The 22,751-nt window shown below is 36.1% G+C and overlaps 3 protein-coding genes across 8 annotated transcripts; 2 read left to right on the top strand and 1 right to left on the bottom strand.

Moving 5' to 3' along the window:
* Positions 1-124: 124 nt before the first annotated feature.
* Positions 125-14,582, top strand: Asator (tau-tubulin kinase asator). Of its 5 annotated transcripts, none has more exons than XM_071717877.1 (15): positions 125-264; positions 3,858-3,987; positions 4,194-4,341; positions 4,445-4,659; positions 4,790-5,059; positions 5,165-5,251; positions 5,338-5,607; positions 5,778-5,964; positions 6,046-6,380; positions 6,463-6,759; positions 6,878-7,144; positions 7,219-7,483; positions 7,605-7,982; positions 8,798-9,116; positions 9,494-14,582. In XM_071717877.1, exons 1-15 carry the CDS (start codon positions 257-259, stop codon positions 9,546-9,548), a joined length of 3,231 nt encoding a protein of 1,076 aa, XP_071573978.1. In that variant the 5' UTR covers positions 125-256; the 3' UTR covers positions 9,549-14,582. The 5 variants fall into 5 exon arrangements, with proteins under 5 accessions (XP_071573978.1, XP_071573974.1, XP_071573975.1 ...); XM_071717873.1 differs by having other exon boundaries at positions 8,696-9,116; XM_071717874.1 differs by lacking the exon at positions 125-264 and adding an exon at positions 2,760-3,057 and having other exon boundaries at positions 8,696-9,116.
* Positions 14,583-14,851: 269 nt separating this feature from the next.
* Positions 14,852-17,071, bottom strand: Arl8 (ADP-ribosylation factor-like protein 8). The gene is made up of 3 exons (XM_071717899.1): positions 16,783-17,071; positions 15,775-16,091; positions 14,852-15,680 (listed from the first exon to the last, which is right to left on the bottom strand). Exons 1-3 carry the CDS (start codon positions 16,903-16,905, stop codon positions 15,560-15,562), a joined length of 561 nt encoding a protein of 186 aa, XP_071574000.1. The 5' UTR covers positions 16,906-17,071; the 3' UTR covers positions 14,852-15,559.
* A 130-nt stretch (positions 17,072-17,201) lies between these two features.
* Twf (twinfilin actin binding protein) lies at positions 17,202-22,751 on the top strand. 2 transcript variants are annotated; one of them, XM_071717892.1, is made up of 5 exons: positions 17,202-17,594; positions 17,735-17,812; positions 17,978-18,637; positions 18,721-18,839; positions 22,136-22,751. In XM_071717892.1, the coding sequence occupies exons 1-5, from the start codon at positions 17,570-17,572 to the stop codon at positions 22,304-22,306; spliced, it is 1,053 nt and encodes a 350-aa protein (XP_071573993.1). In that variant the 5' UTR covers positions 17,202-17,569; the 3' UTR covers positions 22,307-22,751. The 2 variants fall into 2 exon arrangements, with proteins under 2 accessions (XP_071573993.1, XP_071573994.1); XM_071717893.1 differs by lacking the exon at positions 22,136-22,751 and adding an exon at positions 19,334-21,725.

The raw sequence follows: 22,751 nt of genomic DNA, 5'->3' as shown, positions 1-22,751 counted from the left end.
GTTATGACTCGACTCTCGAGAGTCTCGAGTGACGAGTCCGGCTCGGTCGTCGATTAAAACGACGCGCCGGTTCGACGATTAAAACGGCCCGGCTCGCGAAAAACACGTGCGAGAACCTTGATTCGGTCTTTACCTTCTTTCCGCGTCCGGTGTTCGACGTATATTCGGTGTATATCGCTCCGCTTCGCGTCGTCGGTCTGATCCGCGAAATACGTTTTATCGCACCTCCCGCTCACCGTTTGTTTTCGTCAAGATCATGAAATGGTACGTATACAAGACGCCCTCCCCCGGCTCCCCGATTAATTGACGTGACGTGACGCGACGCGACGCGACGCGACGTCCAAGGGTTCAAGTCGAACGCGCCAAGTGATCAATCGAATCTAACTTCACAGCGTATAACTTTGCTTTTCGCGACCCGCGGCCCGCGGGTGCTTTTAATTTCAGTTAACTATAACGCGGGCGACCGTGCAGGCCATGCAGGCGTGCACCGATTATCTATAATCTATAACCGTTTAATGAACGTATATGGTTACGTATGTTTGCGCGTATCATTTTCTAAACGTATACGCGTATACGCTTCGAGCAGATGATTTACAAGCCTTTGCCAGAGCGTTAAACTTAACCGTTTTGGAATACTTCCCGAAATTATAACTAAGATATATCTGGATTTAACGCTTCTCTTATAAATAGAGAGAAAATAAAGCATATATTTCTCACGAGCTTCTTCTCTCGGCACAGTAGATTGAAAGAGTTTGTGACAAAAATTTCTTTTGTAAAGTCGTCTTTCCTTTTACCTCTCTCCACTTAATTTCCTCGAAAATAACAAATTAATAATTTAATCAAAGCTCTTTTTTTTATTTTATATATTTTTATTTTCGTCGTTTTATCTTAGCAAAAGCGTTCACGCTAATTCTTCAATCTAGACATCTAGAGATATATTTATTTGAAAATCGAAATGGTTTGATGAATCAAGCTACGATACAAAGCGTACGTAGGCATAGTCAGCATAGATAATTAAGAGGCGATAATAACTTTTGACGCTTAATTATATAACGATATAATTACCGTCTATTTTAGCGCCCGGGGTCTCTATACTCTCTATCTACGATTTATATCGCGTCCGAGAGAGAGAGACGGTATATATCCTATTATTAAAGCCCCTTTAAATAATCATCGCGTCGTATATTCTTTAAATCCATTTTGCGTTACCATTACCATTCGATAACTGTAAAACACAAATTGGTCGTGCATCCGTGCATCCGTGCATGTGTAATTGATTTAATAGACTTACGGAATATTCTATTCGTATATGTAAGTAATCCGAAATCCGAGTGAATAGGTGTATAAATGATAACGGCTGTGCTCTATCGCTCGCTTATTTCGAAATTTAGATTGAGCGATAAACGAAATATTTCGCGTTCTAAGCTATTCTTATTTCCGCGCAGATCGCGCAGATCGCGCAGATCACGGCCGCAACGTTGGCTCGTTGGCTCGTACGGAATAAGAAAACGGAGTGAGAAAAATGGAGACAAGTTGGAAAAGTTGTCTGGCGAGGAGGAAGATGCTGCTCGGTGTATTATATGCCGAGTGGGGCCGTTTAAAAATAGACGTTTAAACTTAAATTATGCCCTCTAGCAAAGGGAGCCGCGAGCGGACGGTCAAAATTTTATTATAAGCGCTTTACGCCGCTTTAATATAATTAACCGAAGGATATTAAAGGATCGTGAAACTGAATCAAAATCCTTTTTTATCCAACCCAACAGTGTTTAAGTTTATGACAAAAGACAGCGAAATTGATGCGAATTTTAAGTAGGTACGATACATTAGGGCCAATGACGAGTATTTTCCTCTGTCATAATTACTCTGCTTTCCTAGCTTTTTCTAAATTGCACGCGACAGCTCCAACGATAACGGGCAATCGAATTCTTAATGACCTTAATTAGAATTTATGCTGTACGTACGCGTAATGCGGTATGCGGTATGCGTAGGCAGAATACCATACGTATATGTTTGCGCTCTATAACTGTCTCTTGTCACAAAAAATTCCCGTCTTCTTAAAATAACAATTCACTCGGAAGAACGTCGGCGTCGTGCCGTGGCGGCCGTGGCGCGCTTCACGCTTGCGACAGTTGCGAGTTGCGACCGACTCTTGCAGCTTATAAATTAATAAGCCGCGAATAAGCGCTCCTAATACGGCTCGATCGTCAGTGATCGTCAATGAACGAGCGCTCGTGAAACGATAATACGATTGATGATTCATAGAGGAGGGGGATACGTTACGAATTCAAATATTTGTAATTGTCCATCTCCTTTTCAACGATGCGCCGTGAAAAAGGAAATTTCACGTTGTCGGCGTTACTTACCATGCGGAACTTTGACGCGCGCAACTACACGATAAAAGAGCGCAAGATCTACCGCGAGATAATAACCAATAATAAACGTGCGAGAGAGAGAAAGAGAAAAAGAGAAGAAGCGACGGGCGCGAGTGGGCGCGGGCGTGTGGTGTGCCGTGAGGCGTGGAGAGAACGAGACGGAGCGCGAGAGAGAGAGAGAGAGAGAGAGAGAGAGAGAGAGAGAGAGAGAGAGAGAGAGAGAGAGAGAGAGAGAGAGAGAGAGAGAAAGAGAGGGAAGCATAGCAGAAGGGTGCATCGATCGCCGTACATCGCGCGCTATCTCCCGGCGATTTCGCGCACTACGATTCTCGTGCGGTGCGAAATCGAAAGATGGCCGTCCCGCTGGCATTTGACGGCAAGTTTCACGGCACTCGCGGCAGCCGCAGACACCCGGGCCCGGCCGCGACGAGCGAGTGATCGGCTACACGGCAATCCGAGACCGTTGCCGTTGCGCGGACGGCGGCCCGGCCAAGAGAGGGATATGGCGGCGGCGGCAACGACGTCGACGACGACGACGGGATTGTGAAGGGAGCTGTGCGCTGTGCGCGCGCCTTGTGCGACGGTCGTCTCCGCCGAGAGTACGTCGCGCACGAGAGGAACGTCGCGACGTCGCGGACGTCGCGCCTCGCGCCGTGTGAGCGCGGTGTCTCTAGCAGACGACATTGTTAGTAAAAATAAAATACTACTGTATACCTATATATATATTTGGATCGGCTCTCGCCGCTCTCGGACTCTCGACTCTCGGTTTCGGGAGTGGATACGCGCGGCGGTTCACGGTTGTGGTTGGCGGCGGTCTCGCCTCTCGGTGAAAAACGCGTTCGTTCGCGACGACGGGCGAACGTCTCGCCGCGACGTGAAAATTCGTTGCCGTTGGCCGTAGGGCCTAGGGCGGCGAAAGGTCGCTTTTTATGTCACGCCTCCCGTCGATCGTCAACGATGATCGCCCGTCGACGTCGACTCGTCGGCAGTGTCGGCACCGCCAGTCGAGAACAAAATTGCGAAAAAGAGCCGAAAATGTGTGTGCTCGACTGCCTCAATTGATTGCCGTGACCGTCGTGACTCGTGACATCCGTTAGTCGGCGAGTCGAATCACGCTGGCAGAGTAACGATCGCTAGGTCGAAGGCAAAGGGAGAGAGAGGGAGAGAGAGAGCGCGAGTGCCGCGAGTTGATGCGAGCGATCGAAAGATCGCTTGATATGGAGGTTCGCTTCAGGACCGAATAGCAAGAAACTGATACAGCGACAGCGACACTTTTCTCTCGCACGCAATCATGGCTGCCTAGCGCAGGGCACGTATCGACCAATTTTGTCAAACGTCATTTCAGGTTAAAATCGTATTCGTATTCGAGGTGCATTACGCGTTGACAGTTTACTTGGTCGGCGCGGTGACATAGCGCTATCGCGCGGCCACGCTGCGTCACGTCTACATATATTTACGACATAATTTGTCACTTACGCTTTCCAGGTCCGCGAACCCCGAGGATTCGGCGCTGAGGAATGTAGGCGACGAAAGCACGGATCAAAATAATAATATAACTATGACGAGCGAAGATCTGCTGCAGCCCGGCCATGTGGTCAAAGAGCGTTGGAAAGTTGTAAGCTTGTTTTAATTCTTCTCATGTATCCAAAGACATTGTTCCTTTTAGTGTTACTTTTATTAAGAAATACTTTAAAGCTGTCGATGAACATTACGTACATCAAAGGAAAAATATTTTTATATCGATGCTGTATTTGCCGTTTGTTTGGTCAGTGTAGGTCAGATATATTATCTAAAAAAAACATGTGTCTTTTTGATATATAGGTGAGAAAAATAGGTGGCGGGGGATTCGGTGAAATTTACGAAGGTCTTGATTTAATGACAAAGGAACAAGTTGCCCTTAAAGTTGAATCTGCACGGCAGCCAAAACAAGTCTTGAAGATGGAGGTAGCTGTACTGAAAAAATTACAGGGTTAGTATAAACTTTTTGACTAAACAGATATTTATGTTCGCAAAACTAAGTCAGATATTTTTTTTATTCCTGAATTATTGCCTTATTATAAAAATTGTTCTAGGTAAAGACCATGTTTGCCGTTTTATTGGCTGTGGACGTAACGATCGATTTAATTATGTTGTAATGCAATTACAAGGAAAGAACTTGGCGGAATTGCGCAGAGCGCAACCGCGAGGAGCTTTTTCACTTTCTACTACGTTACGTCTTGGTCTTCAAATTTTGAAAGCTATAGAAAGTATTCATCAAGTGGGATTTTTGCATAGAGATATTAAACCTGTAAGTATATGCTTACACCTTGTTGTTTACATAGAGTTTACATATTTTGGATAATCTGTACTTTTACTGAACCACATATTATAGAATTGCATAGTCATAAGAATATTAATAGTAATATTTCGTATTACAGTCAAATTTTTCAATTGGCCGCCATCCGTACAACTCCAGGCTAGTATACATGTTAGATTTTGGTCTAGCTCGACAATTCACGACCAGTACGGGAGAGGTGCGACCGCCTCGTGCCGCTGCGGGATTTAGAGGAACCGTCCGATACGCGTCAGTCAATGCACACAAAAATAAAGAGATGGGCCGACATGATGATTTATGGTCACTATTTTATATGCTAGTCGAATTCGTTAATGGGCAACTGCCATGGCGAAAAATAAAAGATAAAGAGCAAGTAAGTGTTGGAGAGTTTTAAGTTCACAGACAGTTATAAGATACAGGGGCAGTTTTTTGTGTGTAATTAAGAGCATTATTTAAGTATTCGTAAAATCTTGTATAGGTGGGTCTCATGAAAGAAAAATATGATCATCGATTACTTTTAAAACATCTCCCATCCGATCTACGAGTCTTTTTAGAACACATTCAGGTAATCTTCGATATGATTTGTACTAATTATATGATAGTTAAATATTTATCTTCGTAATAATGCGCAACATTTATATATTTTCGTAGAGTTTGGAGTATGCAGATAAACCAGATTACGGTATGTTAGCTGGTCTGTTTGAACGATGTATGAAACGTAGAGGTGTAAAACCAAACGATCCCTATGATTGGGAAAGGCCATTAATAGCTAATGAAGGTTTATCAACTACTAGATCATTACCTACAGTAGCTGTACCACCTCCTCTTACTACAGCTACTACTCTCAATCAGCCTCCAACCACAAATGTGGATACGAATAACCAAGAGAACGTGGAACCAGACAACAGAAAGGAGTTGGATGTAAGAAATACAAAACTTGTATAAATATTTTTATCTTATTCATCTTAAATCTTATTGGGACAGCATTTATATACGTGCTATATTTTTAGAGATCTTTAATATTTTTTAACGTTTTAGAGAATACAATCTATTTTTTATCGTGTTTTTTGTTTTGCATTTGTTTTACATAGGCACAATTGGATTACGAAAGTATATATAGAAGAAACAGGCAACGTGGAATAGAAGGTTCTCCAGTGCCATTTGCAGCAGCTATCAGCAATCATGGTAGGGATAAAAATTGCAATGCCACAATACCAACGACGGATAATACGCATCAACAGGTCGCGCAACAGACTGTGCCACCTTTGCCAACCCAAGGTTTGTACAGTTGTACAACCTATATTGCAATCTATATTGTTTGTTAAATTTATCACATAGTAATTATCGTTTATCGCATAGGATCTCCCAAAAAACGACGCGCAGTCTCGATGGCAGTAGAATCTCAAGTTCCTACGCCAGTAGAAAAGCAGGTAGATAACGAGGGAGACGCATTGATGGCTTCCGCACGTTCCGCATCTGAGGTTCCTCGCCTTAAAACAGTAACAAATGCAACAGCACCACTTAGGAAATCAGCCAGTGGCGCTACATTGCCCGCTACTCTCGCCCGTTTGCGCATCGCTACACCCGAGGGAACGTCTGGGGAATTACCGAGCCCTCGTATACAGACGGAAGTCGACGCGTCTTATTGCTCTTATGACGTAACTAATACTAAATACGTTGGAAATCAAAGCCCGGTGAATACGCGATCTATATTTTACACGACAGATTTTTACACTTACATCACAACTGACAGTTGCACAAATTTTATATTTTCAGGTAACTGAACAAAGAGAACCTCTGAGAAGAGAACCCAGAAGGAGAGCAGATAGCCGACAACAAGTCAGAAGCGGACGTTCGGCGGTACGTGACTGTTCTATTACGCAATTTGCGCAAATAGACGACGACAACGTGTCCGCCCTGCAACAAGTGACCAAAGGCGGCGGAGGATTGACTCTGGCCTCGCAATGGAAATCACAATTTGATGATTCCGAAGAGACTGATAACGAGTGGAAGGGCGAAAATTTGCAGAGCCCCGAGCACAAAGGGACAAATGCCCCATCCATACCGCCACAAGTAAAAATTCTTGCTTATTACAATAAAGAAATTAGATAAGCAGGAGCATATTACACTAAAAATGTTTCGTTCGAACAATGTTCGAAATTTAATCAAGTTTACGCATGCTCGCATGCAGTCCACAGGTATCATCGAGGGTTCACAGCAATTGGATACGAAACCCGTCGCAACTCAATCAAATGCCTCAAATGTGTGTCAACAGCAGTCTTTAATGCCCATACCACTGTCGAAAATAAGCGAGGATTCTCCGAGACCAGCGGTGCCGCATAGATGTTTAAACATTGCGGGTATCGAAAAATATCCAGAACTGCAAGGAGCACTCCCGCGAGCTTGGAGCGTTCCAGTTTTAGCGCCACACGTTCGAGCTTATCTCGAAGCTCCATTGGTTCGTACCGTGTTCTACGTACGAACGCTACTGATTGCTTTTGCACAGACGTATCTAAATTTCGATGGTAACAGGTTCAGCAAGCGGCATTTGATGATTTGCTGTATGAAGTCGATGTCATGAGGAATATTGCTACTCGATACGATGAACCGAGACAGACCGCACCAGTCAGAAGATCTAGTCTACCAGCAGTAGCTTTCTCTCCCGATGTAATGTTTAACACTCCTAGAGGAGAGGAAGAGGAAGAAGCAGTAGCGGGTAGATTGGAAATCAGAGTGGTAGATGCAACTGGTGGTGCTACAATTGTGCAGACTAGTGCTGACAGGGAACCGTTACAAAGTACGTGTAATCGATTGTTTTTTTCTCACAAATCAGTTATTGATTAGTGAATCAGTGCGTTAGTCAATTGCAATCCATTTTACATTTATAATGCAAATATTTGCATTATCTAAATTTGTAGAGAAATTAACGAACGGCACGGCAGGTAGTCCAGCTAGTCCTAATCCGGGACCGGAAGAACCATCGATATATTACGACGCGACCGAGAATCGACCAACTGTAAACGCGAGTTTGCAAAAGGAATCGATTAATGCCACTACTGCCTTGACTACTGTACAAAATGCAGTACCGATTCGTGATAATAAGGACAATAAAGAGAAGGAAACATCTAGTAGGACGTACATCGCTCATAGTAAAATACCGGTTCCTGTTAAAAGTCCAAGGTGTTCGTTATCCGAATCGACGCCCGAGACTAACACTCCAAATATCAAGGCGGGAACTGGAAGTGACGTAGAAAAACTACCCGTGCCCGCGACCGCAACTAAGGAAAAAGAGAATAGTTAGTAAAACTAATATAATATGGAAAATTCTTTAATAATGTGTATAATACTTATAGTTACATCTAGTTGTTTATGATATGCAGGAATGTGATGAAAATTGACAGGACATATATTGTTCTTAAAAATTTTGTAAAGAAAGCGATGTATCACTGAAGATACATACTGAAAAAGCTACGCTTTAAACGCTTTAATTTATTACTATATGTGTTTATTACTATATATTTTATTTAATAATTTTAAAGATCGCTTGTTTACACTGTTATCGTTGTTATTATTAGAGAAATGTTCTTATGAAATATTAATATAACTCTAACATTTAATAAAGAAATTTATTATTATATTTTGAAACAATTTTATCTGGAGAAAATAATTGTATAATAAGAAACTACTTTTTAAATGTTACTTTTGCTTTAAAAAATTTTTTTTACATCGACATCGTGAATGAATCTTCTACAAATTATTTCATGTTCTCAAAGCAAGAAATATTAACATTTCGTAACTGTATAAGATATTATGTAATAATAAAATATACACGAATTTCAAATGTCTCAAAAGAATTCAACCATTGCACATAAAAAAGATATTTTGACAAATGAAATAGCATTAGTCTAGAAAATATGATTTGTGTGTATTTAAAAAAGAAGAATGTATATATACGTGAAATTAATTTGATATATTAGTTCCTTTCCGTACTAACGCTCGCAAATTTTAGCTGTCAGAGGTAACCCATTGACAGCACATGCGGAAGCGCCAGCACATTGCCGTCGCATGCCATTATCTGACGCTAGACCAATCATGTCACCTTTAACTTCAGCCAGCTCTGCCGAAGATGAAAATTTAACTGGATGTACGCCCGCTTTGCGCCGCCGAAGACAAAGTGAAAAATATGTGACAGACGCTAGTCAGCTGAATCTGCAGTTCCAAAGACCGCAACATAGAACGAGACCGCAATCTGAAGTATTGCCAAGACTTTCTCCCAGGGGAGTACCTTCGCATCTTCTACGGGAGCCTGGTAAAAAATCCGAAGAGAGCAGTGAAAGTGATTCTAATAGCAGTGGACCGCCAAAATCTTCTCGTCAACCACCACCACCGCCTACATCGTTGCCACCTCACATAGCAGAAAATAAAGCTAGGTGAATATATATCGCACACACGTATCTGACTTGTACACGAAAAAAAAAAGATATATCAACAGCCTCAGTGTTATTGAGATAAAATTTATTGATGCAACATCAATATTAATGAACAAAAAACATCAGATTATTGTTTTAATAATTTAAATATTTGGTCCAATAATATCCAATCGAATTAACTATTTATGCTTGTGGCAGCCCGTGACGTCGACGTTTAATTGAAGCAACTTCATTTTTTTTTCCGTGTATAAATAGTTTCAGATATTTGATATATTATTTCCTTAGCTTGATATGTCACTACGTAAAATTAATTAAAACTAATGATATCGCATATAATTTCCCTTCTGAATAAAGATGTCAATTTTCTATAATTATAGATGCCGCCGTTATTGGCCCATACCAGACGCAACGGTTGCTAGCAGAGAATCGTGAGATTTGATGTTAAAAATGACAAATAGCCTTTGTTTGTGTTAATATTGAGAAGGCTTTTACTGCTCAACCATCTGAGAATGTGATATCATTTGGGACACCGAAAATACGCAATTTTTCTGATAAATACGTCGGATACATGAAAATTTTAGTAAAAATTAATCATATCTATATATCTACAAAGAGATACAGAACATAGCTGTTCATTTAGCGTGCGAAAATGTAATTGTCTGTGAATGCGTATTCAATTAATGCCGCTTTAATTAATTGCTGAACTTGTTGAGCGAATTTCTCAAAAAAAATCTTTTCAATTATTTTTGGGGGCATGTGCTCAATAAGTCACAGCAAATTGAATGAAAGTGTACATGAGATTGCTTTCAGTGTGCAAGCAGTACAATTATCTGGTAATTCGAGATAGTCGCTTTTTTTAAGATTATACTTTTTTTTACTTATAACACTTGTCACATTTATGTTACAATAGATTTGTTCGTGTTGCTTGAAATTCCCAAAAATTCCTGCCCTTAAAACGAGATAAATATACATTGGGCATTGGAGAAAAAGAAAGCAAAGATTCTAAATGCAAAAAGTTCGAGCAACACGAACAAACCTGTCCATTCAGTATCTTTTAAATTTCTACATATGATAATATATATTTCTTTTCTTATTTTTTTTAAATCTGTTGGATTTACAATAGCTTTGTTTATGCATATGTTCTGTAAAATAATGTTACCAGAACTCTATCCTTTTATTAAATCTATCTGATAGAATTTTCTTTGCACGGAAGTATCGAATGCACTTATCTACACAATTTATGCATAATTCTTGCATAATTTATCTGCAATAATTTGTTCATATTATATAAAATATCCTATAGAAACAGGTTTTATAAGATTTATAAATCTTATAAGATTTTATTAGTGATAGCTGCAAAGTAATATAAACACATTTTTGTTATAAAAATAGAATTATTACAACTACTGTGTTGTACACTGAAACATATTTTATTTGTTAAAATAATACGAATATTTTATATTTGAAGAAAAAAACAAGTGCTCGATAATTTATTAATTGAAATTATACTCATCCGATTTATGAGCGTGCTTTAAATTTATTAGAAATTTAGAATTGCTTTCTTGCAATGAGCATAAATCACGTAATAATATAAGTAAGCATGGATAATAGGTATTATTTAGTATCGCAAGAGAAAGAAATGAGTTTTTAACGAAGTGGCTCTAGAATAATTTATAAAATTCGGGCCAGATGTGTAACTAGTCTCCTTATAGCCCATTATTAAAGTCAACAAAATGCAATTTTTTTCGCATGTATACAAGATGTTTCAAAACCATCGGAAGTCTTCTTAATAACAGATTGTTTGGCCAATTAAGGGTCGATTTTTCCTTAGCAAGAAGTAATCATTTTTTCGCAACTTCTCAATTTTTTGCATTATATATTGTTGCAACAAAGCCTCAAATTAAAATTCTATTAAAATATATTTTTTACCTGAAATTAGTTAAGGAACATAGTTTTGTTATTCATTTGGTTCCTTGAAAATTAATTTTCGTAAAGCATTTTCTTTTTTTGTTCAATCGCTTATAATTTGAAAATGATTAATTACGTCAGCATTTTTGCTAAGGAAAAATTAATTATAAGTTGACCAAACAATATGTCGTTAAAAGAATTTTTAATGTTTTCGAGATATCCTGTAAATACATATATATGTATATGATCTCAGCTTCCTTGTACTATCTTTCATCTACAGATCTTTAGGCTAATTTGAAATTAAAAAGGAGTTTTGATTCTTGAACTGTAAATAATTAAAAATTCAGGGATTTTCTCAAATTAGCTTCAAGGATGTAAGTGTACATATATATACACACATAAGTTTACTGTAAAATAATAAATTTAAATTGAAAACTGAAGATGTTTAGGATTATTAGTAAATTATATTAATTATATAAAGTTATAAATTGCATTTATTTTTATTATTATTAAAAATATTTAAAATTGAATGTTAAAAAATCATAAAATTTCCGTTAAGAAAAATGCATCCCAAATTTATCAGGGAATCTATAGATGAAAGGATATGCAGAGAATTTGGGAAACTGCGTATATGAGTATATGTGTGTGTGAGTGCAAATCGAAGAGATGTGTATGCGTGTGAAAAACATTTATAATAGGAACTTTCAAATAATGTTTGTACCAAACAATGTACTAAATACAGGTTCCTTTATTCAATTATGTAGCATATAATATATACATATAATATGTGTGTGTGTATATATATATATATATATATATATATATACACATACACACACACATATTTCAAGATGAATATAGAGGCTGCATTCGGGGAGCGCGCTATTAGCGCTATTCGCTTATTCTATCCTTGTTCTACACTTGATGAGCGATAAAGATAGAATGATGCAATAGCGCTAATAGCGCGCTCCCCGAACGCAGCCAGAATGCCATAACTATATGTATGAAGAGAAAGATGTCGGATGAGATATAATCGTGACAAGTATTTAAACATTTCTTATGCACATAATATGACAAAAAATTGATTTAAGCACGGATGCTTTGCGAGTTTTCTTATATAACGAATCTTGAATGAAGTCTAGTGATGCATAAAACTAGTCATAGTAGAGTAATCCATAATGTGCTATTGTTAAATCCAATTTTAAATAGAGAACAGAACAGAAATAGAGTCACATCACCTTGTATAAAATAGGAAGATTATTCTGTGCAATGATTATATGATAAGATCAAGTATAGGAAGTGTTCCGATATTGGCGAAAAGTGGAGACATAAAGTAATTTCTTACAAGATGTGATGTCGATTTTTTTTTTAACAGATACAAAAATGTTAATCTTCCTCGAAATTTTTGTCGAGGAAGGATCGAGAGTCCAGAATTCACGAAGTCGTATGACCATTTTTCGTCAATTCTGTGTATGTGGACACCTAATATAATAATTTATAAATTAACAAATTTTTAATCGTTTTGTTCAGCGGAACATAACGCGCAACAAAAAAGAGATTGTATTAATAGGAAGTTTATCATCGACTTAATATTGCTTATTAATTATGTGGCAATATCTTCGTGTAAATGTATACGAAGTGCGGATACACGACGTAGATTGAATAGACATAAAAAGATCAAAATCAGTGAATTTTGGATATTATTAATAATAGCGTTATTATATAAGAAATATAAAAAAATATGTATCTTTTCATGCAAGTATGACATAAACTTGTAACTGTAAAGTATTATTCGGATACATGTATAATTGAATTTATAAAGTTCCACCGTCTTTTTTTCAGAGGAAGAAAAAAGGGGCGAAAAAGCATAGAGTATCTTTTTTTCGAATTTATGTAAATAAATGGCATGCATGCATATATATGTAGATATAGCTTATGACAAATGAATATATACATATATGCATATAGATGCAAATATATGTATTTTATGGACATTCAAATGTAACATACAATGATTAAACAGAAAGTTACAATAGATGTTCAACAAATTTGAGAGATTAACTCATTAAAGCCCATAGTTTTCTGTAATCTCCAAATGAAACTCTCGTATCTTAATTTATTGGATAACCCAAAGCAATATACTTTAGCATGAAGAATTTGTATAAAAATCTTATCTATTTTCAGAATACTTGAAAACCAAACAAAAACCGTAAAAACCAAGATTGTAATTAGACTTTAATGAGTTAATTTAAAATCGAATCAATATAGACAGATTGTAATAATGCAGGATGTCAATATCACTGGGAGATATTTGAAAGGTAGATGCTTTAAAACCGACTTTTTTTGCGAAAATTACATGAGCTGTTCTTAATTGTCATAATAATTTTTAATATTAAATATCGTCATAATTAACTATCAAAGTCTGCTAAAGTCTATTTGAAATTAACTGAGGAAGCTGTTCAAAATTGGTAAAAAAATCTATCATTGAAATATTTTCCGGTCGTGCAGGATATTTTGTATATGGAAATTTCCAAAGAAATTATAATAGAAAAAACAGTATTCTTAATCGAATTTGATAGACAAAAGTATTGTTTTCAAATTTTATAAAAAATAATATTCTATATTTTTACATTTATTTCATTTTATTTATTTTTGTTATTTTTTCTTAATATGGTCTGTATCATCTTTACAATGTTTCATATAAAATTATCCATTTCTGTATATTCTATTATATATTTGCCTTTTGGATCTTAACCGTATGTAAATGTAACTGTATGTATGTGAGCATATTTTCTGTCCCTGAAAGATGGAAACGTATCATTCCATCCATGATTCTGTATTATAACATACGCATTATAAAATAGGAGACACGATAATCGTTTCTATCTTTATCATGTACATGTATCCGCAAATCGTTGACGAGACCTCGAGGACATAATCTTTTCTGCTGTAATATGTAACTGATTTTTTTGCGAACAATTTTTAATACATATTATTGTGGCCACTTTATTAAAAGAGTGAGTCATGTACAGTTAATAAATATAACAAAAATTGGCTGTAACGAACACCCAATTGATAGAAATTGAAATACCATGTTGTGTCAAGTAAGCGTAGTTCAATTTAGCTGAAACTTTATTTCAGCAATTTGAACTTAGGAAAACTCTTTCCCTTCCACTATTTTAAAATTTTATTGTAAAGATTTTTTTTTTTTTTTGAATGCGTATTTTGAATTTGGTACAAATGAATATCGAACCGTTTCAACGTATACAGTCTAGTAAAACAGCTCATCTCTGTGACATAAGTTTATAGTTATGCCACGAAGTGTAGCCAATCGATCCGAGTTACTTAGAAATACTGACTTATTTTATTAGAAGCAATTTGAGCCAATAACCACAGAAAAGTGGAAATTAAGGGAAATTAAGCGTATTATATGAAACTTTATAGATAGAAATAAATGAAAAGAAACCAATTTATAGGATAAATAACGAAAAAATGTGCGAGCATTTAAACTTCCTGGTATCGCGCGCTGCAGAGTAAATAAAATCTATTCTATTGCAATCAATTCTTTTAGATATTTCTAGTAGAATTTATACTTCTCACAATGTTTTCTGAGCTGTTTCTCGAATTGTTTTTGTGTCGTTTCCATTACCATCATCAAATTATTAATCGCTTTATTCCTATTATCTTTGCGATATATTTGATATATATTTCTCTCTCCCCCGTCCCTCTTTTCTGTCCCGTGACCCTTCTTCACGTAATTTTACACGCACGAGAATAGCATTCGACTCAGGATTATCATTTTCTTGAAGTAAAAAGAACAAAGGCGATGTTTGCAATATGTCGTTTTTATTTGTTATTAAAGTTTCTTCGAGGTGTGTGTGTAAATATACTATAGTATGTATAGTATAGTATGTATATATATATATATATATATATATATACACACATATACCTACATACATACATACTATAGTATATTAATTAATAGTGATATCTTTGCGCGTGTGTATCTCGTAATAGTTACAATTTTCTCTAATTTATACATGAAACGTTTGGTATCTTTCGAGGGTACAAGACAAAATCAGAATGTCGACATCTAGACTATAATATCACAATAATTAACTGCGATTATGTTGGTATTATTTCAGCTTTACACAATAGCGGCAATCATGGAAAATACAGAGATACTAATTATATTTAATTGTTATTAAGTATTGGAATATATTCTTGGACTTATCTAAAACGAAAATATAAAAAATTGTTCCTTATTACTAATGTGCTCGCGGGAAATAAGTGCCTTACGGTATAATTCACACGAGCATATTCTTGGCATACAAGCATGATTTTTTTTTTAAATTTTACCATGGCATATTCGCACCATCCAACTTAGATCAGCTAAAGCTCAAGTAGTTTTCTACAATAATGACTCAGTTTTGAACGAAGTTTGCTCAATGCGCTCGTTTCACAATTGATCCCAATACTGTTATCAGTATCAAAGACTCGCCGATACTAACAAATGGGATATTTTAAGAGTATTAACGAACTCCACTTTTTGAATGCGCTATGAGCCACTGTAACGTAATATCGATATTGTCTTTTTCTTTACACGAAATACTGTAGCAACAAATCTCACGGTCCTGAATCGCAGATAGATTCCTAGAACACATATATCGTCATATATATATATACACATATCAAAAGTATCTATACACTTGCAAACATATAACACGTAGCTAAGTGGGTAACTTACATTCTTTCTATAAGCCCATTCTCGTCCAATGCATGAGGTAGATCCCTTTTATTACCCAGAACCAACACTGGTATCCCAGACAATTGTGGCTTATCCAACAAATTGTGTAACTCATTGCGGCTTGCCTCGATCTTCTCTGAATCAGCTGCATCCACCATGTAAACTATGGCGTTTACTCCTCTACAATATCTCTCCCACATAGATCTAAACCTTGGTTGACCACCGATGTCCCATACTTTTATAGTGACATTTCCTTTGGTTATTTTCCGCATGTTAAAGCCTACCGTCGGTATCATATCTTCGCTAAATTGTCCCGACTGGATATAGAAAAGAGAAGAATTATTTTTGTTAGTTATTGTCCATGTTTAAGAACAATGACGTGTAATTATCATTAATAATTCTGATGATACAGGGATTATAATTTTTAAATGTCAACATAATTCTGACTGCAATAAGATTGATGTACATTGTGCAATGAATAAACGTGTTCAAATTTGGCATGAGTAAATTTATTTTTCAATTCGTCGATTTGTGAAAAAAAAATTCAAGTTATGAGTAAGTACAGTGCGGAGAGATAATTAAGTTTTACTATACATCCGCGATACGGTATGTACAACAATCCGACTTCCGTCAAAAAAGGGGGGCGAGGGGAAAAAACGAAGAGAGCTATAGGTAACGGGAGAGAAGAAGTGAAAAATAAGCAGCAACAATTTAACGACTATCACAGTTAGGTGCGAACGCGAACGCGAACGCGAACACGTATCGATGATCATATGTTAAAGTTAAATCATTTGACGTAAGGGCGTATACGGAATACGGAGTAATACGGTGTACGTTAACAGCGACGGAGTTACTTCGAAGGGGTTATCGAATCTAACCAAGACGTTGCGAGTTGCGACACGCTGAGGCTGACTAGGCTGAGGCCGAGGCCGTCCCATCGATGCCGACATCAACGTTCCCGAGGACGACTCGCGCGAGATAAATAAAAGAGATCCATGACTCACGTACCGCTATGACATTCACGAAGGTAGTCTTTCCACTGTACTGCAGACCGACGAGAGTGAGTTCCATCTCTTCCTTCCAGAAGAGAGACTTGAACCAGTCCAAGATCCGATTGATGAGGGCCAGCATATTGAGTCCCGTGCGGCCAAATCCAGCTCCGTCGAGAGAGGTTAAAATGGAAACGACACCTTCAAAATATAAGCGGCCGCTCGTACCTTTTGACGTACAGATCTCGCTGTATGCTGTATGCTATATCCGGTATCCGCCGTCAGGATACGTGATACGTCAGATACCAGTCCTCCCACTGCTCCCAAGTCCCAGGTGTCCAGATGCCAGATGGAGAAACGAATTCCACGCGTGCGCAATAACGCGAGCAATGCGGAGCATAGCAGACGCGTTTGTGTGTTTCGCGACAATCGCGACTCGCGAGAGAGCTGTCAACCCTGTCCCTGTGGGGACCCAGCTGGGCCCTGTCCAGCCGCGTGAGCCGAGTGGGACTCAATTGACCGCGTCGTCAATTGGCTGATTTTAAAATTGAAATATCTGATTGGCTGGTCCAGTGGAAAAACTCCAGGCATCGGGGGCTGTGAGTGGCTGTGGTCAATCGCAACTTGGTCAAACGGGACGCTCCCCAAATATTTGGCAGATAGAAAAAAAAAACTCTCGGTCTCGGGTCTCGGGTCTCGGATTCTCGGATCTCGGACGTAGTCGACGTACTCCGACAGTCCGACCGTCCGACCGTCCGATCTCCGACCACCTCCGACGGCAGCAACAAGGGTTTCCTCGTGAAATAATGTCACATCAGACGGGAATTAAAGGTGATTATACGTTTCTTCGCGGTGCATCGCCACGGCGAAGATTTATCGTAGTGAATCGATAAGGGTCTTTTCCTTAGTTCTATTGTTAGTTGTCAATCTTTCGTCAATAATATCGTAATGAATCGGCTGATTTCTTTTAGCTAATGACGCATTGAAGAAGTTGTTTGCGAAATGCCGCGACGGAAAGATACGAGTACTAAAAATTTCGATAGAGAATGGTAAGTTCTCTCTCTCTCTCTCTCTCTCTCTCTAGATTGTAGCAAAAAAATTTTTTATCGGATCTTATAGCAGCGTGCGCTATAGTTTGTTCTGCTATAAGATTTGTAGATCAAAGCAGAGACACGTGGCATCTCTTTAACATCTATTACTCTTCCGTTTTCCAGAGGAACTAACTCCAGAGTCTAGTTTGAAGCCAGTCAACAAATGGCAAGATGATTACGATAAAATGATCAAGCCGCTGATCGTGGAAAATCAACCGGCTTATATCCTTTATAGATTGGACACCAAGTCGCCAGATTCTGGCTATGACTGGTTATTTATATCCTGGTCACCCGATACGGCACCGGTGCGGCAGAAAATGCTTTACGCCTCTACCAAGGCTACGCTAAAGCAGGAATTTGGTACAGCCTCGATAAAAGAAGAATTACATGGCACTGTCCCAGAAGACGTTACATTAGACGGCTATCACAAGCATAAGAGAAACGATACGGCGCCCGTACCGTTGACAACGGCGGAGGAAGAATTAGCTGAATTGAAGAAGACTACTGCGATTACGGACTATAGCGTTGAAACGAGACATCAGACATTGAGCGGCGTGGCTTTCCCGGTGACGGATGAAGCCAAGCAAGCCATTACGGACCTGGGTAAAGGTATTCACGAATACATCCAACTGAAAATTGAATTGGAGGAAGAAAAGATACATTTAGTCACAGCTTGCGATATTTCCTTGGATAAATTACCTACTAAAGTTCCATCTGATGCTGCTAGATATCATCTTTATAATTTCAAGCACACTCACGAAGGAGATTACACGGAAAGCATAGGTAAGCTAATAAGTAATATACCATTGTTTTGTACACCATTATCATAAGAGTATAAGGAATAATTTTTTCTATTTTTTTTTTAGTTTTTATATATAGCATGCCAGGATATAGTTGCAGTATTAAAGAAAGGATGTTATATTCCTCGTGCAAAGCACCTCTGCTCGACCTGATCCAGTCTCTAGGCGTAACCGTAACAAAAAAGGTTGGTACTTTTAATATCTTAATAATTCACTATAACTACTTTGCTTCAAACTCTGATGCGCTTTATGTAAATATTTTTCTTTATCACTATTGTTTTAAGTTTCAAGTCGTATATTTCAGTCAGGTAAACATGCTCTTTAAGTTAATAAAAGTTGATTAAAAGAATGCGATTAATATCATATGTGTGACTATAGCTATTCATTTTGAACGCAAATCTAGCATACATTTGATCTATAATCTATTTTTTAAGTCTCGAATGGAAATCTATATGTATTTTCTTTTGTGCTATACTTTTGTACTATATTTCTATTAATAATTGCAATCCTAATATTCTATAATAGATATACGACTATTGTTGTTTAAGTCATCTAATACTACTACATATTATTTTATTTATTTTTTATCTCCTAATACTATTAAGTATTTTTTATATGTATATATGTGTACATATATATAAAACTGCCATCTCTGTGTATTATATAACTGCAATCCCAGTTGGAAGTAAATAGTGGAGAAGAGTTGGCAGATATGTTGGAAGATCCTCCAAGCATAAAAGACACAGCTGCAATAACTCCTGCAACTCCGTCAACACCTTGTGCCCCTACTCAATCCATACCAGAGAAAAAATCAAAACAGAAACGGTCTTGTGTCTTAAGCTAAAACTGGCTTAAAGCATTTGTCTCTTGTCGTTATTACTGCTTCTTACTAATTGAAGTGTTTGTGATGTTTTACTCATCAAATATCTTCCTTCATGAATTCCAGAATTGTGATATTGAGTATGATATTGACATAGGATGTGTCATTTAAAATAAAGTAATGGGTTTCCAGTGTTTCATGTTAGAGCAAATTACGATTATCTAGTTATATACATATATAAATATATGTTACAAGTTAATTTACAAGTAGCAGAAAATGTAATGCATCATGCAAAAGAAAATTAATCTATGTTGTTTATCAGCATTTAGAATTGATTTATCAAAGTGATACATACGTCTAAGTAGCAAAACAGAGTAGACCAGATGGTGTATTTTTCTAAATTTTAAAAGCAAAATTATCATTGTGGAAGGCTTTCTGCAAAACGCCATTATATCTATTAATAATAAGTGTGACATGCCTATGATACAGATAACCCCATATAGTTCATGTTTCACATATATACTGTATGAAATTATTCATTTATGTGAACAATAGTGCCGAGATGGAGTTAGACTACTTTGTTTGACATTGAAAGCTAAGCCTCACTTTTTAATTTTTATGTTTAGTATGAGTACTATGTCATGTGATAGCAACTGTGTGAAAAATGTGCAGTGTCTGTAATTTAGTTATATATACAGAACCTAACACATTCTATTCATATCTAGAGTTCCTCTTTATTCCAATAACTTTATATATAAATATATATTTTACATGCAATATATTCCTATACCTAAAATATATATTTTCCTAGAAAAAGTATGTTTAAAAATAAATATATATTAACTGAGCATACTGAATTAGTTCCTAGTCTTATAAAGGTGATATGTGTCTTTTTAAGTATTTTTTGAGTAAAATTCGAAGGCTTGGCTTTTAAACTCATTCAAATGTTTATATATATATATAGGACTTGATGATGTAATATTTTTAATATTGATCTGTGGTAACTTGCATATACCATATGTGATGAGTAGAGAGTTAGGAAAAATTCCATTTGCGCTCTAGGTAGATAAATAGAAGGAAAGAGAGAAAGACCTAAAATCATTTACCTAACTTCTCTATATATTTTCAACATGATAATAACGTAGTAGAACGAGTGATAAATATACAAACGCCACATTAATGTGGATATATTTTTTTCGCACATTATTATTTCAGCTACAAGACAGTGTGATAACACTAGTTACTTTACATATAAAATTTTATATCATGTTCTATACTATTGTAAATGCTACAAAATATTAGATTCTACAAATATGTGTATGATGTAAGACTGAGATCTTGGTGAGTCCTATCAGCTGTTAATACATGTTAAATATTACGCTTACAATTACGCTAAACAAAATCAGTTTAATCGTCTGTTATTCTTATATTGAAATTTTGAAAGGCTATATTATTTGGGATGTATTGAGATCGTTATTTAATTTATTAATTGTAACAATTTATTATTTTAATAATAAGATATATAGCTAGAAAATTTTCTCAAATTTAATATTTAAGTGGACATGCAATTTACAGCAGGTAGGACTACAATTTGACAACCAGCAACAAAATATATGAGAGGCATTCTATTTTTTGTGATCTGTATTTTTTTAACACTTGTAGCTTTTTATAAACTTTTTAAATGTTTTAGTCTAAAATATATATGCGTGCGGAAAAATGATGAATAAAAACAGCATGAATAAAAACAGATCTACTTGTGCTGTGAAAATAATTTGTGAGCCAAATTCTTGTATTTTTTTCCTTCCACGTACAGTTAACATTTTTTATATTAGTACGATTTTTATATGGTTTTAGAGCAATTTTATAATCTTAATTATGTTCCTTACGTTCCTTATTTTTAATGAATTATTTAACTTATGATCCAGTTAACAGATGTCCAAAACAGAAGAGGAAAGAGAACAGCTTTTGGCTCATATTTGCATAAATATATTTAAATTAAGTCTTGTACTATATTGAAGACTAATTAAACATACGTATTTTGTTTTAAAAAAATCATGACCCACAATATTATCTAGTATATTTTAGTTAATTGTAAGTGTCATACACAGGCCTATTCTGTAACTCTTTCATTCTACCTTAACTCTGGATATTTCAGTTTTATCTAGAGAACTCATTAAATTCAAGAAAATTGTATATCTTGCCAATTAAATATACTGGAAATAATAAAGCATTATGCAACTTAAACTCACAATTTGGTGTTTCTTTTTATATTATATCCAGTATTATATACATTTATACTAGGTATATATAATAATACAATTATTAAGGACCACTTGGGTATGTATTTTGCTATTGCTAAAGATGACTTGGCGATACACTCGTTAAATGGGTATGTAGTTATTTTTAAGATTTAAAGGCATGTTTTGTCACAACTTGCAGAATAGGCCTGCTATAATGCCATATATACAGCCATATATCAATATATATCTCATCTTTTTTCTAATTTTCTCCATTTCTATAACGGTAATGCTCTTACGTATAACTATAACATATTCATGCTTCTGTTGATATGTATTATTTATTTCTTAAATTTTAATTCTATTAGATGTATGTACATTATATACATCATATTATAATTTTTTTCACAATTTAATTGCATAGCTTGAAGTAGCCGCTGGAGAGGAACTTACCGAAGAATTTTTTCAAGAGGAGTTGCATCCAAAAATCAGTTTACATCAGCCAAAATTCGCTAAACCCAAGGGTCCACCAAACAGAGGTGCTAAGCGTATAACCAAAGTTCAGGAGTTAGCATCCTCCGGACAAGAAAATTAAAAAACTATTTACAAGGTTAATAACGTCAAAATAAAAGTAGGACAGGGTAGTAATTTTTTCTAATGTATTTTTAGGCACCCATTTTTGTTATGAAATATGCTTGAATTTTATTTCCTTTATTTTAATTAAAAGAAGAGATTAATTAAGGACATTTATTTTGGCCTATTCTGTAAATACATATATATTTAAAGTACATAATTATTTATTTTACTGTTTGATCTCTCTATGTCAATCTTTATATATACAATATAATGTATAAGAGATTCATGAAACTTTACACTTACTGTGATAAATTATGTGTAAAATTCATATATATATATATATATATATATATATGTATATATATATGTATATGTATATTTGTTATAAAATATTTTTGGATCACTTCGCATCTCGCACAAAACTTGAAGATAATGGCAAATGGATAATAAAAATTTCAAACTCA

This window comes from Temnothorax nylanderi, unplaced genomic scaffold, assembly GCF_030848795.1.
Source record: "Temnothorax nylanderi isolate EJ_2023f unplaced genomic scaffold, tnyl_v1.0 TNYL_tig0228_pilon, whole genome shotgun sequence".
NCBI lineage: Eukaryota > Metazoa > Arthropoda > Insecta > Hymenoptera > Formicidae > Temnothorax > Temnothorax nylanderi.
This window is presented reverse-complemented; position numbering and strand designations above follow the sequence as displayed.

Bases quoted from the DNA above. Each gene is read 5' to 3' on its own strand.
- Twf (XM_071717892.1), top strand. From the start codon at position 17,570: ATGTCACATCAGACGGGAATTAAAG. The intron at 18,638-18,720 runs GTAAGCTAATAA...TTTTTTTTTTAG, and splicing joins AGATTACACGGAAAGCATAG to TTTTTATATATAGCATGCCA. The intron at 18,840-22,135 runs GTTGGTACTTTT...TTAATTGCATAG, and splicing joins GCGTAACCGTAACAAAAAAG to CTTGAAGTAGCCGCTGGAGA.
- Arl8 (XM_071717899.1), bottom strand. From the start codon at position 16,905: ATGCTGGCCCTCATCAATCGGATCTTGGACTGGTTCAAGTCTCTCTTC. The intron at 16,092-16,782 runs GTACGTGAGTCA...TTCTATATCCAG, and splicing joins CCTTCGTGAATGTCATAGCG to TCGGGACAATTTAGCGAAGA. The intron at 15,681-15,774 runs GTAAGTTACCCA...TATGTGTTCTAG, and splicing joins AATGGGCTTATAGAAAGAAT to GAATCTATCTGCGATTCAGG.
- Asator (XM_071717873.1), top strand. The intron at 3,988-4,193 runs GTAAGCTTGTTT...TTTGATATATAG, and splicing joins TCAAAGAGCGTTGGAAAGTT to GTGAGAAAAATAGGTGGCGG. The intron at 7,983-8,695 runs GTTAGTAAAACT...CGCAAATTTTAG, and splicing joins AACTAAGGAAAAAGAGAATA to CTGTCAGAGGTAACCCATTG.